Source organism: Lissotriton helveticus, chromosome 12, assembly GCF_964261635.1.
Source record: "Lissotriton helveticus chromosome 12, aLisHel1.1, whole genome shotgun sequence".
NCBI lineage: Eukaryota > Metazoa > Chordata > Amphibia > Caudata > Salamandridae > Lissotriton > Lissotriton helveticus.
Genome location: NC_136073.1, coordinates 82302487 through 82320803, shown reverse-complemented (window position 1 = coordinate 82320803; position 18317 = coordinate 82302487). Strand labels below are relative to the sequence as shown.

Here is an 18317-nt window from a genome sequence, read left to right as displayed (position 1 = left end):
TTAGTAGGGCACAGCTGCACATACACATACTCTCAGGATATACTTTGTAAATTAGGACTCACAACGTATTTCATAGAAAAGGCTTTGTGAATCAGTTCATTACAGTCTATGCATATCAAATCATCATGAATCAAGGTGGATTGAAATGTGAACTCTACACAAAAAGAGAAACATACCCAATATGCACACAAAATGACTTAACATTCTTTCAGATTTTGGTCTGTCGTGCACCGCGCCCCATAAGATGATCCTTTGTATTCATCTTGGATCTAAACATTATAATGTAGCATTTAGGAACAAATATGCAGCAAACCAAGGAATAACTGGAAGACAAGATGGCAAAGATCTCCATGGCCACCATGTACTTGCCCTTAGTGCTGAGGTAGGCAGGAATAAATGATACCCAGACACTGAGGAATGCCAGCATGCTAAAGGTGATGAACTTAGCTTCATTGAAGCTGTCAGGAAGTTTTCTAGCTAGGAAGGCCACTATGAAACTGATTGCAGACAGAAATCCAAGATATCCCAACATGCACCAGAATGCAACCATAGAGCCCTCGTTACACCCTAATATAATTATTCCTGGCTGAGAAATAATGTCTTTTTCTGAGAAAGGAAGAGAGAGAATCAACCAAGAGATACACAGAATCACCTGAATGAGGGTACAGACACCAATCACTGTGTAGGATAATTTCTGTCCTGTCCATCTTCTTAATTTACTATTGGGTTTGGTGGCATTAAAGGCAATGACCACCATGATGGTTTTGGCCAAGATGCAAGAAATGCAAAGAGCAAAAGTGATACCAAAGGCAGTCTGGCATATACGACATTTGTCTTGTGTTGGATAGCCAATGAATGTCAATGAGGAGAGAAAGCACAGGGTGAGAGACAGAAGCAGAATGTAGCTGAGGTGAGAATTACTTGCTTTGACGATGGGGGTGTTCCTATAACAAATGAACAGTGCCAGAATGAGAGCGGGTATCACTGAAGACAAAATGCTGATTGTTGCCAAGATAACTCCAAAGGTTTCAGTGTAGGAAAGAAAATCTGTCATCTTTGAGATGCATTTGTTCTGATTTTCGTTGGACCACTGATCCCAGGGACATACAAAGCATTCAATTGAGTCTGAAAGATAGAAATAAAGAGAACTACATATGAGTTGTTGTCTTGCAAATGTTATACCATGCCTCAAACCGCTGTTTTGTCGGTCCTCTTACCACTTTGGTTAGAAATTTCACCTGGAACACATGGGACACACTTGAAGCAACACATGGGCTTTCCTGGTATTATCGTTTTTCTGAATCCAGTGGGGCATTTGGGACTGCACACTGAGGTAGGTACCTGGATCAAAAAATAATTACATTGAGATAATGGGTTAATAATGAAATACTGTTTGAATTACTGCTAACTCGAACAACCTCTTGAAGAAGCAGGAGAAATACTAAGAAGTTATACAAGGAAAAGTAACAGAACATAAGTGATCTCAAATACCACTTCTTATCTCTTTTGTTGACAATAAAGTATTCATTGGAAGGGGTTTATACATGGGGTTTCATTACTGATGGATACAGTATCTCACAGCATTTCATAGAAGCAAATGGGTATATTCAATTGCTGTGACATGTTAAGATTGTTACTGAAAGGCAGAGGTATGATTAACTCTAGGTATCAGTAGTGCATTTTAAAAACTGAACAATATTTACAGTAAATCTAGGAGATAATGTTTTTCAAAATGTTACTTATTCCTTTTGAAGTTCATAATCTCGAAGAGAGATACTTCCCATAGCAGAAACGGTATTTTTATCATTGCTAGATTCAAAACACAAAGAGGAACAATCACAACTAACCAATAGGTTCCATGTTTAACCCCTTAGCTGCGGTGGCTATTCCACCGCAGCGCTAAGGGGGAGGCGGGGCCGCACGGCGCTCCCGTACTCATGATGGAACCGCTCCGTCACGGCCCTCGGTTGAGCTGGGCTTGTGACGGAACGGTTCCATCACGGCCCCGCCCACGCTTTAGAACGCTCAGCGCAGGCGCGGAATTCATGCTGCGCAGGCGCGGCGAGTGGGCCGTGATGAAACCGTTCCGTCACCAGCACAGCCTACCCGAGGTTCCTGACGGAACGGTTCCGTCACGAGCACGCAACGGGTTAAATGTCAATGACAAAATATTGATGTAAAAATATCGCTAACAAAAATACGACTCTCTATACTTAAACAGGTAAGTACAATAAAATTGATGTAAAAAATATAGATGTAAAAAATATTGTCTTTAAAACATAAGATATCTTAATTAAAATATTTAAATAATATTAATATTATTAACAAAATAGATTACATTTATTATATAATTTAACTAATTATAACAAATAAACTTAACTTAATAATTATAAACACAAAAAAGTGTACATATACATATATTTACTTAAATACATTTTATTAACTATTATCTTTATTTAATTTATAAACTTTTTTAATTATATAAAAATAAAATAAACACATATATACATAATTTAAAATAAATTAAAATATGCTATATTTAATTAACACATTAAACTATGTAAAAAATAATTATACATACATTTAATAACAACAAACAAACATAAGTAGTTAAAATGTTGGATAGCGAGGGGGTAAAAATTACTATTCCCACTCCAGTGAGTGCAACAGTAGGGAAAGCGCTGGATAGCAGAGGGGTACAATTAACTATTCCCACTCCAGTGAGTGCAACAGTAGAGAAAGTGCTAGATAGTGTAGGGGTAAAAATTACTATTCCCACTCCAATGAGTGCGACAATAGGGAAAGCGTTGGATAGCGTGGGGTAAAAATTACTATTCCAACTTCAATGAGTGCAACAGTAGGCAAAGCGTTGGATGGCGGAGGGGTAAAAATTACTATTCCAACTTCAGTGAGTTCAACAGTAGGGATAGCGGAGGTGTAAAAATTACTATTCCCACTCCAGTGAGTGCAAGAGTTGGGAAAGCGTTGGATAGCATAGGGGTAAAAACTACTATTTCGACTGCAGTAAGTGCAACACTAGGGAAAGCATTGGATAGCGGAGGGGTAACAATTACTATTCCCACTCCAGTGAGTGCAAGAGTAGGGAAAGCGCTGGATCCCCAACAAATTTAAAACAAAACCATCAACATTTTTTTAACATTTAATTTCCAATATTAACATAATTACTGTTACATTTAAATATATTATTATTAACAACGATAATACAAAATAATTAATTGCACATTATTTAACACTATAATGTACACAACACACACCTAAAATCAATTACACAATTAAATTAAATGACTACTAATTCATCAATGAAAATTAATCTATTAATATTTATTAATGGATCAATAAAAAATTATTTACTTACCACCTTTCACAACATTTACACATATACATACCACAACACACACCTATAATTACACAATTACATTTAATAATTACTAAATATTTTATGGTAATTAATTTAATAATAAATCAATAACAAATGAATTACTTACCCCCCTTCACACCATTTACACATATAAACACCACAATACACACCTAAAATTAATTAAACAATTAACATAATTAATTATTAATTGACTAGTTGAAAGTAATTAACAACTAATTATTAAACTATTATTAATTAATCAATTAACACATTAATTATTCAATACATTTTATATCATTAAATTACTTCCCACCCTATGGCCCTATAAACCCACAACCCGCTACGGCACCAAAAACGCAAAATTCTAATTTTTAAAAACAAAATTAACTACTATGAATTATTATTTAAATCTATATAATTAAATTACTTCCCACCCTATTCCCCTATAAACCCACAACCCGCTACGGAACTAAAAATGTAGAATTAAACTTAAAAATAATTAATAACTAGCAAAATTCTAAAACATATAACAAAATGACAAACAATTCTCATTAAAACACTAAAATACATAACATTATTAATAAATCATATTTTTGTCAGCTATATTTTTGAAAACAATATTTATTACAACAATATTTTTGTAATCAATGTTACTTACCTGTCAGTCGATATTCTTGTCAACTATATTTTTGTTGTCGATATTTGCTCCCCACGATATTTATGCAGCGATATTAATGTCCCAGCATATTTCTCTGTCGATATTCCTGTTCTACTCCACCAATAATACAATTATTAATAGTACATGAGTAATGGCAAAAGTTAATTGCACTCTCTCGCCTTGTCCAGGAATATATTTTATGGGTGGAGAAGCTAAGTTTTGCGAATGACTTCTCACTGGACTTTTGTTGGCATAAGAAGCTTTTTGTCTGAGGATATTATAGTCCTCTCTGAAATATAAAGCACACATTTGTCTTTTAGATATTTCACAGCATTGTTATCAACAGCTTTGGGGAGGAGAGCCACAGTTATAAATTTGGCCCAAAAAGGAGTTGGTGCTGTTTATTTGTAGATCACAATATATGGTTATAGTTTACAGAATCAAACTGAGATCTTGCCACCAGTTTGTGTAGAACCTGAAGGTTTTTATAATTGGCTTTGGATGTTCCAGCCTGAATGAAGTTCCAATTATCTGGAATCAAACCAGCCATTGTAGTTTATCTATCCCAGAGAGAAGACACAGTTTTTTTTCAACACCTTGATATGATAGTGTAGCCGTCCATGAACATTTTGGAGTTAAGTAGTACTCAGAAGGGTTTGTACTTGTCATTAATGACAATATAAGAGTCCCTAGCTTTGAAGCAGGTCTATTGAGATTTTTGAAAATATGAAAACACGTACAAAGGTTTTTTGATGCTATCATATGTCAAACGTTTATTTTATTGACAGGAACTACTGTGATCAATGTCCCTGTGCCACCGAACAACTCAAGATTTGGCAGGCAGAGGAACCCCAATGTGGGGGAGAGTAAAGTACTCTGTCATCTCGACATATTTACTTCCTTACACTAAAATCTAAATAAGCCCCATATTTGCCAGTGATTTGAAGAAGTACACCAAGGGCATTCATTGTCAATGCAAAGCTCCCACTGGAACAGTTTAAGCATACATGTGAAACAGGGGTGATATCACAGACGAAGGACTGATTATTAACAACGTTATGCTTCTTTCTATATTCACACAACTGTCCAGGAGATGATCCTGACTCATAGTTGAGACCTGCTCTATCATCTTGACCTCATCACTGCTGGTATAGTCCAGCATTGAAATCAGATGGTTTCTTTCCCACTTGTTCCATCTTCCTTCATCCTAAGCAGATTATTCCTTCTCTTCTGATGTACCAGATTAAAATTCAGAGGAATCTGAAGTTTAGGAATTGTGTGGACTGTAACCAGCCCAAGACCAATGTGTGTATCATATTGGAGGACTAGAAGCAACCAGAAAAGGTGACTGTATCATCTCTAGAGTTTTCACCTTTGACTTTCAGCTGAGGATCTTTTGCCCAGGGAGATTTTCCTGGTTGCGCATACTGGTGTCCCTGGTCAGGTTTGATCCTACCATTTGCCATAGCAACCACACCACAGTATATCTTGAAAGAGCTTAGAGAAATAGAGATGAGGCAGACATAAATCCCACCACATCTAAAGGAGCAGTGCTACCTCTTACAGCATCTGTTCACTGTTAACTTCAAATTAGCTGGTTAGTGCTCTGAAGGCAAGGGGACTCCCACCCAGAGTGAGAGGCAGCAAAAAATGTGCAAAAGAGCAGGCCAACATATTTTCCTCAGCCCTCATAAGGTAACTGTCACAACATGTATTTTTACTCTCAATTATAAAATACTACTTATAGCTGTAATTTACATGTATGGTATGTTCCTCCATGCCCACCCCTGTTTCCCCTCTATGGAATAACCCTTTGTTTCCCTGGAGGCTATCTTAAAATGTTCAGGGAGAGGATTGCTGAATGCTGGTGGAGAGAGGAGTCATGAAATAAAGAATTGTTCATACCTGAAGAAGATTCTTCGTTTTATCAGCAACCTCTTTAAAAGAGAATTTTTTGTCAGATACAGAACTAGTCACGTTCACTTTCTGTGCGATTTTGTATGGCTTGGGATGCACTGCATTCTCTGATACATCATCGTTTCAGCAGAACAGTGATGTGAGCATTAGTTAGGTATTTCAATGATCTTCAAAGTATTATTTAATTCCCCAGTTTTTATACAGATTTTTTTGTTTTGCCCCTGACTTAGCTAGGTCTGACTATCAAGTGCTGTAGCATGACCTACTGACACCTCTACATAGGCCAAACAGTGCACAACACAAAAATACATATAGCAAGTGCATTTTTTTAAGCTCATTTCAGTCATAGGAGGTTTGAATGCCCCTCTCCAAGCACTGGCTAGATGATTTGTCCATCACATTTTTGATCAGCCACAAGGTTTCATTTCAAAGAAGGGTATATTTTCAGAGAATGTTTGGTTATGAGTTCACAACATAGTTGCTCTACATTCTGCAACAGGTTTGTTGTAGGAGAACAGAGCAGTTGTCAAACCAGTGAAACATTTACACATGCCAAATGAGCTGAAAATGAATGACCATTTATTTATGGTTAAAAAGGGCCATATTGTGCCAATATTGTGGCAATCACAATATGGTGATATGATAACTACACCAAAGATTACTGCCTAATTACACCGGAAATTACGATAGCACAACACATGCTACCTGAATGAAAGTTCACTAAGCCACCAGTCACCTGCATTGCGGTTTGATCCATGGGAGGGTCATGAAGCTAGGGTTTTTAACGCCCTCTCTTGTTAGTTTTAAAATGATTGCTGTTTGCTCTGAAGGATAGCCCATAGGTCTCCATGCTTCCCCACACACGATGTAGAGAGAAGCAGCACCTCGTTCTCTATACTGCAATGTGTACTTTGCTTACTGCTCAATATGCACTGGCCTGGCTTACTGGAAACTTCTAAACTACACTGGTTTCCTGGTGAGTGGCACTTCATGGGGCAGATGCATGGTAAAAGATGGATGTTGGCCTGTGGTGGTGGGTTGGAGCTGCGACTCACCCCTTCCCTGTACAAACTGAGTATAGATGGGCTAGCAGAATATTGAGTGCAGGGACATATATCCACTCTTCAGCTGGCAGAGGTGAGTGTTTGCTGGGTATTTGGACAACATCTCTAGTTTTTAATATTGAGGGAAGAAATATCAGGAACAAAATATTATATTAAAAAAATATTGTGATGCTGATTTATTGCTGACAAGAATATTGCTTTTTTCCAGGTAAGTAATAACCTTGTTAAGAATATAGTTGTTGTCAATATCATTTTCAATAATATAGTTGTGAAAAATCTACTTTTTTAATAATCTTAATGTGTTTTAGTTCATATATTAATTTTATGTGTCACTATTGTTTGTATATTTGTTAATAATATTTCTAAAATAAGCTTGTAATTTGAGTGATTTATCATTTTTTATTTATTTGCTAATAGTAGCGGGTTGATGGGTGTGTAGGGGTATCAGGTAGGAAGTTAATTAAGTATTATTAATTAACAATTAATTATTAGTGATTCCAATTGATTAATAATTATGTAAATTGTGCAATCATTATATTTTTTTGTTATATTTATGTGTGAATGGTTTAGTTTCTAAGGGTTTATGGTGGGATTTAATTACCTAGTAATTAATTAACAATTAAGTATTAATTTATTATAATTGATGATTAGTATGTAATTTTTGTAATACCTTGAAAATGTGTTATATTTTATGTGTGGGCTTCTGGGTTTGTAGGGGTTTAGGGTGGGAAGTTAGTTAAGTAAAACGTAATTAACAAATAATTATTAATTTATGTTTAATTATTTAATTGATTATGAATTATGTAAATTGTTTAATAGGTTTATATATTATTTATATTTTAGGTGAGGGCTGTTGGGTTTGCAGGGGTATAGAGTAAGATATTACGTCAAAAATATTTAGCAAATAATTATTAATCTTTTTTTAGTTGATCAGTTATGTAAATTGTGTTATACTTTTTTATTTTAGTTATATTTCAAATATGAGCTGCTAGGTTTGTGAGGGGTTTAGTGTGGTAAGATAATTAAGTGATTAATAAGTAAAAAACGATAATAATCTTTATTACATTGTTCAATAATAATGAAAATTGTTTAATTGTTTTTTATTCTTTAAGAATATGCAATGTTGTGCGGTTAATAATATTCATTTTTGCAGTTTTATATTTATTCTTAATAAATAGGATTATTCAAATATGTATGGTGTTTGAAGTGAAGTACTTTCTCTACTGCTGTACAGACTGGAGTAGGAATAGAAAATTGAATCCCTCAAGTCCAACGCGTTCCCTACAGTTTCACCGACTCAAGTGAGAATAGCAAATTCAACCCCTTCAAAGTGCAAAGCTTTCCCTTCTGCTGCACAGACTGGAGTGTGAATAGTAAATCTAACTCCTCCAAACTCCAACACTTTGCCTACTGTTGCACAGACTGGATTGTGAGTTGTAAATTTACCCCTTAGGCATATCCAATGCTTTCCCTACTGTTGTAGAGACTGGAGGGGGAATCGCAAATGTTACCCCTCTGAAGTCCAGTGCTGTTCCTACTTTTTCACAGACTGTATAGGGAATAGTAAATCTTACCCCTCCAATGTCCAACGCTTTCCCTTTGAAATTCAATGCTTTCCTTACTTTTACACAGACAGGAGTGGGAATAGTAGATTTCATTCGTCTGAAGTCCAATGCTTTAACTACTATTATACATAGTGGAGTATGCGCCAGAAAATCTTGCAACTTCTGCCACATGCCATCCCAGAGTACGAAAAGGTAATGTGCAAAAAGCAATATGTTTAGTCCATGTCTCATTTTTCTTGGTCCATTCTTTGTTCCTCCCACCAAACCATAAAGATCCCTGCATAACTAAGTGTGAAGCAAATACCCATCTCTGTCCAATGAAATGTCCATTAACATTATAGAATGATCATACATGAAGATCAACTTTTTCATAAAAAAAATGCTTAAAATCTTGTGTTCCTAAATCAGGGCCAATACAGGTATAACAAAAGACTACATCTGTGGCCACCAAGATGTAACTGGATATACCCTGAATGTTTTCGATTTTCATAATGATCTCAGTGCTACTGCAGCAATAGGATGGTACATTCAATACACAGGGTAGGAAAAAATAGTCCAATGAGATTTGCCTACATAAGGTATGTTTATTTTACTCAACATTGACCAGGATTGCCCAGGATTGGGTTACATTTTGTTAAGCAAATATGTTGGAAATATTCCTTTTTTTGTATACATCAGTAATATGCTCTGCAGTCCAAGATAGCGTTCTTTTCCAAATTTACATTGTGACACCTAATCCACTTTCTATTTTGTAACCATAGCTATAACACAGGGTGTTTCACAACATGTCTGTATGTGATCAAGGTCGCAAGACAGCAGAAACGCGTCATGATGCTGGATTAAATATGATTACACTGCATAACATGCAGAGGAAGCGCCTACTTCATTTTTTGATTTTTGCTCATTATATATACATATATATATATATATGTCAACAAAACATCATGTCTTGTCAGTTTCCCTTCCACGGGAAAGAACGGATGCAAACCTGAAATTGGTGCTCAGTGGGATTTTACTTGATTTTTGTTGCCTTCAAACCACCATGACTGTCACAACGCGTTTCAGCATTCTACGGCCTTGATCACATGATGCGCTAGCGAGGTCTTGTTACATTTTTAAAGAGTTAAGTTCATGCACACACAACTACATTTGGATAATAGACAGAGAAAATAAGTTGCTTATAATGCATTAATGTTTGTGCAAAATCAGCAATAAACAGATATGATACATGGTAAAACAGTATATGAAAGTATAAAATCACATATAATTAAATACATTTGTAAAATTATATAAAACTAACTGCAATGCATAAAATGTTAAAATATGCTTTGTTATTATAATACCATGTTGCTTCATGCATTTTATCCATTTCAGCCATATGATATCAGAAAAATGCATTATTTAGCTGCCTTTATATATAAGTTACAAGCCATTGTTAATGCTGATTTGTTCTATTCGATGTTTTCGAACTACAATACTGAGGGTCCCTCTGGGCCAACTAGCCCACCAGGTACCTTCAGTAAGCGCCACTGAGTGCGTTGCAGAGTGGTGGCACCATCTCGCAAAACAAAGAGAGGCCGGGGGAAGAACTGATCTTCACCAAATCGGCACTTCGCTCTGCTTTTAATGAAAATGACACGTCTGAGAATTCCATATCCACTCAGGATCTCAAATGCTGGAAAATAATGGAACTTTAACTGAACTGATTTAAAGCTCATGCCAGGAATCTATAATATCGGAACCACATGTCCCAAAATACATCGCTGCCACACGTGATGGGAGGAGTTGGAGCAGAGACATGTGGGTGTTTGAAACCGGCAAAAACCTGTTGTAAATACCAGTGACGTTCCAAGCTGCCCAGGAAGAAGGGGCGTGACTGCCCTGAAACGCGTAGGCTAATGAAATAAAAGAAAGGAAATCATCAGATGTGCCCGTTGTTTATGCCGGAGGGCGCAGAGTCAAGTAGTGTGCTTTTCTCAAAGCTGAAGGGCTGTTTGTTATTGATAGACTGACACGGCTGGTCCTTGCCGTGGAGAAGAGGCACCATCTCGCAAAACAAAGAGAGGCCGGGGGAAGAACTGATCTTCACCAAATCGGCACTTCGCTCTGCTTTTAATGAAAATGACACGTCTGAGAATTCCATATCCACTCAGGATCTCAAATGCTGGAAAATAATGGAACTTTAACTGAACTGATTTAAAGTTCATGCCAGGAATCTATAATATCGGAACCACATGTCCCAAAATACATCGCTGCCACACGTGATGGGAGGAGTTGGAGCAGAGACATGTGGGTGTTTGAAACCGGCAAAAACTGTTGTAAATACCAGTGACGTTCCAAGCTGCCCAGGAAGAAGGGGCGTGACTGCCCTGAAACGCGTAGGCTAATGAAATAAAAGAAAGGAAATCATCAGATGTGCCCGTTGTTTATGCCGGAGGGCGCAAAGTCAAGTAGTGTGCTTTTCTCAAAGCTGAAGGGCTGTTTGTTATTGATATATATATATGTATATATATATATATATATATATATATATGTGTATATATGCCAAGGTGTATTGAAGAATGAGTGGGTGATTTAGTAGGTGCGTGACTGACTGTATAAGTGAGTGATTAATCGTGTCTTACTGAATGCATGGGTTAGTGACTAAACTGTGTGAATGTCTGTATTAGTCTGTCAGTTGGTGTGTAAGCGGCAGCATCGGATGGAGAGTAGCTACATGAGTGTCTACGTGGGTTATTGATTGTTTGTCTAAGTATCTGTGTGGGTGCCCCAGTGTCTGTGTGGATGGGTGGGGGATGAGTGACTGTGCATAGATGTGTGAGCAGGTAATGCACTGGGTGTATGGGTTCAAGAGTATATCTGTGAAGGGTTGTAGAGGTAGTTGAGTGTGTGTATGGGTGTGTTGGTAAGTGAATGGCTGTCTCAGTAGTACATGTGTGAGTAACTATATATGTGAAAGGCAGTATATGTGAGTGTTGGGGCATATAAATCACTATATGTGAGTAAATGATTGTGAGAGTGACTGTATGGATGAGTGTGTGCTTGTATCAGTGATTGTATAAGAGAGTAAGTATGTGTTAGTATCTGCATGAATAAGTGAGGTGGTATGTGTATAACTGTGGAGGTGAGTAAATGGGAGTGTGAAAGATTCTTTGCATGATTGACTAAGTGTGAGTAACTATGCATGAGTGGCAATGTGTGAGTGTCTGTATAGGTGTATGAGTGCAAATGATAGCGCTGTATTGAGATGTGACTGCATGTATGAGTGACTGTATGGGTGAATGAGTGGAGATGTGTGTAGACCTTAGAATCATTGAGTGGATAGGTAGTAACTGGTATCGGTGTGTTTATAGTTTCTAAAATGGTAGTCTGGATTTTAGAGTGGGTGAATCAAAGGTATATCAGGGTGTGAGGAGGTGCATCATATTTTCACGTGGATGATGTCATCAGTGATGTCACCAGTGATGTCATTTGAGATGTCATCAATGATGTCATCAGTGTTGTCACTGACCATGTCATGAATGATGTAAAATGTGACGTCATCAGCAGTGCATTGGGGGGGTTAGTTATAGTTAGCTCAACTAACTATAACAGACGAATTTCTCTTGTTTTGTATGAGTGAAATGTCCAACTACCTATAATGTCCCTGAAACCTATGTTTTTTTCAGAGAATTTCTATGTTTTTTTAAATGCTAATTTCTAACGATAACATCCCTGAAACCTATGGTTTTTCAGTGAATTTCAAAGGTTTTTTAAAGCATAATTTATTACTATTCCTATAGAGGTAGGACATGTCCAGAAAGAGGAAGAAAAGCTCAGAAAGAAGCAAAAGAAATGCAGAAAGGCGCAATCAAAGTCCAGAAAGACAAAGAAAGGTACAGAAAGAAGCAAGAAATATGCACAGAGAACCAACAGAGCTGCAGAAAGAGACTTGTTGCAAAGTCATAATTTGCCCACAATGTTTTGCTGATTGGTACTGGTGGTAACTGACTCTGACTAACCAGGCCCGGAGCCAGTGCTATCCTGAAAGATACATAGAATACAGTGAAAACACCTACATAGGTGCAAGGAGGAAGAAGTGTGCCGCAGCGGCCAGGGTGCCTGACTCCGGACCACAGGGATCATGGTTCGATCCCTGGCTCCGGCGGCAGGTTACCCCAGCATCATGTGACTCTTGTCAATAGCTTGCTTAATCTTTCCGACGGCCCCCAACACTGGGACACCTCCGTCGGAGGTAGCTGTGCGCTTTACAAATGCTGGCATTTTTTTTTTTTTTTACATACTCTAGGGTACACTGTGGGTTGGGGTACCCATGTGATTGGCATGACCTCCCCTGTAAGGCCCTAGTACCAAATGGGGCAGGGGGATTAAAACTACCATTAAGTCAGAGGTGCAGAAAGAGGCAGGAGAAGTGCAGAAAGAAGGAACAGAGGTGCCGAAAGAGGCAAGAGAGGTGAATAAACAGGCAAGAAAGGTGCAGAAAGAGAGTACAGGGGTGCCGAAAGAGGCAAGAGGGATACATAAATTTGCAACAGAAGTACAGAAAGAAGAGAGAGAAGTGCAGAAAAAAGCAAGAGAAATGCAGAAAGAAGCAAAAGAGGTGGAGAAATAGGGGAGAGGGTACAGAAAGAGGCAAGAGGGAAATAGAAATTTACAAAAGAGGTGCAGAAACAAGCAAGAGAATTGCAGAACAAGGCAAGATAATTGCTGAAAGGAGCAACAGAGATGAGAAAGAAACAATAACAGTGCAGAATGAACCAACAAAGTTACAAAAAGAGGGAAGAAGAGTGCAAATAAAAGGAAGAGAAGTGCAGAAACAGGCAAGAGAAGTGCAGAAAGAAGCAAGAGATGTGCAGAAACAGGCAAGAGAAGTGCAGAAAGAGCCAATAGAACTGCTGAAAGAAGCAACAGAGGTGTTGAAAGAAGCACAAGAAGTGCAGATAGAGGCAAGTGAGATGAAGAAACAGGCAAGAAAGAATGCAGAAAGAAGCAACAGGGGGCAGAATAAAGCAAGAAAGGTGTACAAAGAAGCATGGGAAGTGCAGAATGAAGCATCAGGGGTGCAGAGAGAGTCAATAGAAGTGCAGAAAGAAGCAACAGAGGTACGGAAGGAAGCAAGAGAACTGTAGAAAAAGACTAGAGAGTTGCGGAAACAGGTAAAAGAGGTACATAAAGATGTAGCAGAGGTACAGACAGGTGCAAGAGTGGTGCAAAACAGGTACAAATGTGCAGAAAGAGGCAAGAAGGTGCAGAAAGTTGCAAGGAAGGTATAGAAAGAAGCAAGAACAGTGCAAAAGAACCAACAGAGATGCAAAAAGAGGCAAGTGAGGTGCAGAAGGAGGCAAGAGAACTGCAGAAAGATGCAAGAGAGTTGCTGAAACAGGCAATAGGGGTGCAGAAAGAGGAACATGTGGGCCGACTGAGGCAAGAGCAGTTTAGAAAGAGGCAATAGGTGTGCAGAAAAAGGCAAGTGAGGTGCAGAATGAAGCAAGATAAGTGCAGAAAAAAGCAACAGAAGCGCAGAAAGAGAGAAGAGGGGTGGAAAGAAAGAAACAAAAGAAGTGCAGAAAGAAGCAAAAGAAATGCAGAAAGGCGCAATCAAAGTCCAGAAAGACAAAGAAAGGTACTGAAAGAAGCAATACATATGCACAGAGAACCAACAGAGCTGCAGAAAGAGACTTGTTGCAAAGTCATCCTGCGCCCACAATGTTTTGCTGACTGGTACTGGTGGTAACTGACTCTGACTAACCAGGCCCAGAGCCAGTGCTATCCTGAAAGACACATAAAATACAGTGAAAACACCTACATAGGTGCAAGGAGGAACAAGTGTGCCGCAGCGGCCAGGGTGCCTGACTCCGGACCACAGGGTTCATGGTTCGATCCCTGGCTCTGGCGGCAGGCTCTCCCAGCATCATTTGACTCTGGGCAATAGCTTACTTAATCTTTCTGACGGCCCCCAGCACCGGGACGCCTCAGTCGGAGGTAGCTGTGCGCTTTACAAATGCTGGCATTTTTTATATATTATTATTTTTTTTTACATACACTAGGGTACACTCTGGGTTGGGGTACCCATGTGATTGGCATGACCTCCCCTGTAAGACCCTAGTACCTAATAGGGTTGGGGGAGTAAAACTACCTTTAAGTCAGAGGTGCAGAAAGAGGCAAAAGAAGTGCAGAAAGATGGAACAGAGGTGCCGAAAGAGGCAAGAGAGGTGAATAAACAGGCAAGAAAGGTGCAGAAAGAGAGTACAGGGGTGCCGATAGAGGCAAGAGGGATACAGAAATTTGCAACAGAAGTACAGAAAGAAGAGAGAGCAGTGCAGAAAAAAGCAAGAGAACTGCAGAAAGAAGCAAAAGAGGTGGATAAATAGGGGAGAGGGTACAGAAAGAGGCAAGAGGTAAATAGAAATTTACAAAAGAGGTGCAGAAACAAGCAAGAGAAGTGCAGAACAAGGCAAGATAATTGCTGAAACAAGCAAAAGAGATGAGATAGAAGCGAGAACAGTGCAGAATGAACCAACAAAGTTACAAAAAGAGGGAAGAAGAGTGTAAATAAACTAAGAGAATTGCAGAAACAGGCAATAGAAGTGCAGCAAGAAACAAGAGAGGTGCAGAAACAGGCAAGAGAAGTGTAGAAAGAGTCAATAGAATTGCCAAAAGAAGCAACAGAGGTGTTGAAAGAAGCAAGGGAAGTGCAGATAGGGGCAAGTGAGATGAAGAAACAGGCAAGAAAGAATGCAGAAAGAGGCAATAGGGGGCAGAATTAAGCAATAAATGTGTAGAAAGAAGCATGGGAAGTGCAGAATGAAGCATCATGGGTGCAGAGAGAGTCAAGGGAAGCGCAGAAAGAAGCAACTGAGGTACAGAAGTAAGCAAGAGAACTGTAGAAAGACTAGAGAGTTGCGGAAACAGGCAAAAGAGGTACATAAAGATGTAAGATGTAGCAGAGCTACAGACAGGGGAAAGAGTGGTTCAAAACAGGTAAAAAGGTTGCAGAAAGAGCCAAGAAGGTGCAGAAAGTTGCAAGGAAGGTACAGAAAGAAGCAAGAGCAGTGCAAAAGAACCAACAGATATCCAAAAAGAGGCAAGCAAGGTGCAGAAGGAGGCAAGAGAACTGCAGAAAGATGCAAGAGAGTTGCTGAAACAGGCAAAAGGGGTACAGGAAGACGAACATGTGGGCAGACTGAGGCAAGAGCAGTTTAGAAAGAGGCAAGAGCAGTTCAGTTCAGTTAATCTTTATTTCGAAGGTTAAAAACCATCATAAAAATACATAGTACAATTCCACAATATGCAAATTACATTAGATTTCTCAACTTTACAGTATAATTGTTTTTTTAAATTTTAAAAACATTTCATTCATTTTATCCTACATCAGCTCCTAGTATTTCGTAATTTGACAGCAACTTTTAAAAAGCTCATGATAGAACACAGAGTACGCATGTCAGTTGCTTTTTGCAAGAATAATAAAGCAGATTTAGCATGAACAATTTTAGACTCTCTTAAAATATCCACAAGGAATCTTTTGCGCGGGGTTTTATAAAAGGAACATAATAATACAAAATGAAGGGTGTCTGTGGAGACCTATTGTCGCAGCCGCAGGCACCCTTCTGCTCAATTGTTAAGGTAAAACCAGACGGATAAGCTAAGATGTTAGATAACAAGTTGAGCCTAAAACGACACATTAAAAACCTCTCATGTTGGCTATGCATTAAAAAAAGATATGGTTCCATACCCATTTCATTACTCACAAGAGAGTGCGCTACTACAGATATTTTAGTGGAGTCAATTTGTTTCCTACTACAGTCATATTTGGCAAGTAGCTGCTTGTGGATACGATGTTTTACAAGAGATGTCAATCATTGCCGGGTCAGTAAATAATCTTTGCTGGTCTATACACTCTAAAGTTTCTTTGATGTATTTGAGCCATGGGATTTTTAAACACCTATCTCTCTGGAGGCAATCTTTAATTATTTGTCTCGACAGTTCGGCATTTGGATTTAACCAGATTCGAAGCCAAGTCAGGATAGGTCTCACTTTAATCATGTCAGAAATGTACGGGGTACCAAGCTCCTTATGTGTGATTGCTGCTGGGATGCTCTGTGGTAGCTTCAACAATTTCTATAGGAATTTATCTTCCTCTGCTTGTATCTGGTGTGCATCCCTAAAGCCCAAAACCTCTGCCCCATACGTGGCCTTGGCAGTACTGACCGCTCTGTATAGCGGCATTAATTGTTCAGGAGACCAACGACCCAACCTGCGTGCAAAGTTTAAAATGGCACCATTTGCTGAGACAAGTTTTCTAGACCTTTCCTCCATCAATGGTGCAAACCCGATATTTACGTCAAACAAGAGACCCAAATATATGAAGGTATTAACAGTGTCTAGGGTGTGTGTTCCTATTTTGAACACGAATCTCTTGGACGGTTTCTTCCCTGCCACCATAACAAATGATTTGGCCAGGTTTACCGAGAGATCTAAATTCTCCATGAACCTGACAAAGCCACCAATTAGCTGCTGCAGGCTCACAGCTGTTCGTGCGAGCAGGACCGCGTCATCCACATACAAGAGTACCGGTATATGACGCGATCCTAATGACTTCAGTGAGCTCTCCAAGTCGTTTATGTAAAGAGAGAATAGGAAGGGAGCCAGGATACACCCCTGCTTCACCCCGCCAGAGCACGGGAAGGGATCGGTACTCACCCCTCCCGCGCTATAGCGGACTTTGGCAGTGGTGTTCCAGTGAAGTTCCCTTAAGATGTTAATTAGATCCGGATCAATTCCCAATCTAAACATTAGTGCCCAGAGTTTAGTTCTATTTACATTATCGAATGCAGCTGCCAAGTCCATAAATCCCATATACATTGTTCCTTTATCCGATTTAGTGTACTTGGCAGCTAATAAATATAGATTTAGGCATTGGTCACAAGTTGACTTGCCTGCTCTAAACCCATACTGGGTGTCTGCTATGGTGTTATGTACTTCTGTCCACTCCACGAGGCGATTTAAAATTGCCCTGCCTAATAATTTGGCTGAGACATCAATTAATGAGATTGGTCTGTAGCATTGGGGATTCTCCCTGCAGCCTTTCTTGTATATAGGGACAATCAGTGCAGTTGACCAAGAACGTGGGAGTCCAGAATTAATTGCAGCATTGAGTACTCTAGTCATAATCGGTGCCCATAAGTCAGTGTTACTTAAAAAGAGGTCTGGGGGGGTGCCATCTGGACCTGGCGCCTTATTACGCGACAGCCCTTGCATTGCCTTTGAGACTTCCAGTAAAGAGAATTCTAGTTTGGTTGCTCTGGGGCCCTCCCACATTCCATCCCTGACTTCTTCCTCCTGTTGATTATAGAGACCTTTGAAGTGGTTAATCCATTGCTCAGGGAGTATGTTGGTGCTAATTACAGGGGAACTAGAGTCTTGATAACAGGGTCTATTTATAATTCTCCAAAATTGGGTATAGTCCCTGTTTTCCCCTGCTTCTCTTAAATCTGCCCAAACTTCCTTTTAGAGTGTGCTCTTTCTTTGCTTAACCTGCATTTTGTAATTACGTCTACAACAGGCGATTTCATTCTTTTCTCTCAGGGACTTCTTAAGACTCTGTTTTAGTTCTCTCAATGCCCTTGAACAGTTGGAGTCAAATCATCTTGGGGTTGGTAGTTCCTTAATAGGCCGCTTAGTTTTTAATAATCCATCGATGACCTTAGTTAAGGACTCAAAAGCTAGGACCACTT

The 18317-nt window shown here is 38.9% G+C and overlaps 1 protein-coding gene across 1 annotated transcript in view; it reads right to left on the bottom strand.

Moving 5' to 3' along the window:
* Nucleotides 1–208: 208 nt before the first annotated feature.
* Nucleotides 209–18317, bottom strand: part of LOC144797874 (extracellular calcium-sensing receptor-like) — an 81035-nt gene continuing 62926 nt past the window's right edge. Inside the window, exons 4-5 of the mRNA XM_078668676.1 lie at nucleotides 1218–1341; nucleotides 209–1125 (exon numbers count right to left, since the gene is read on the bottom strand). Coding sequence (XP_078524802.1) covers nucleotides 209–1125; nucleotides 1218–1341 — 1041 coding nt within the window. The remainder of the gene's footprint in view (nucleotides 1126–1217; nucleotides 1342–18317) is intronic.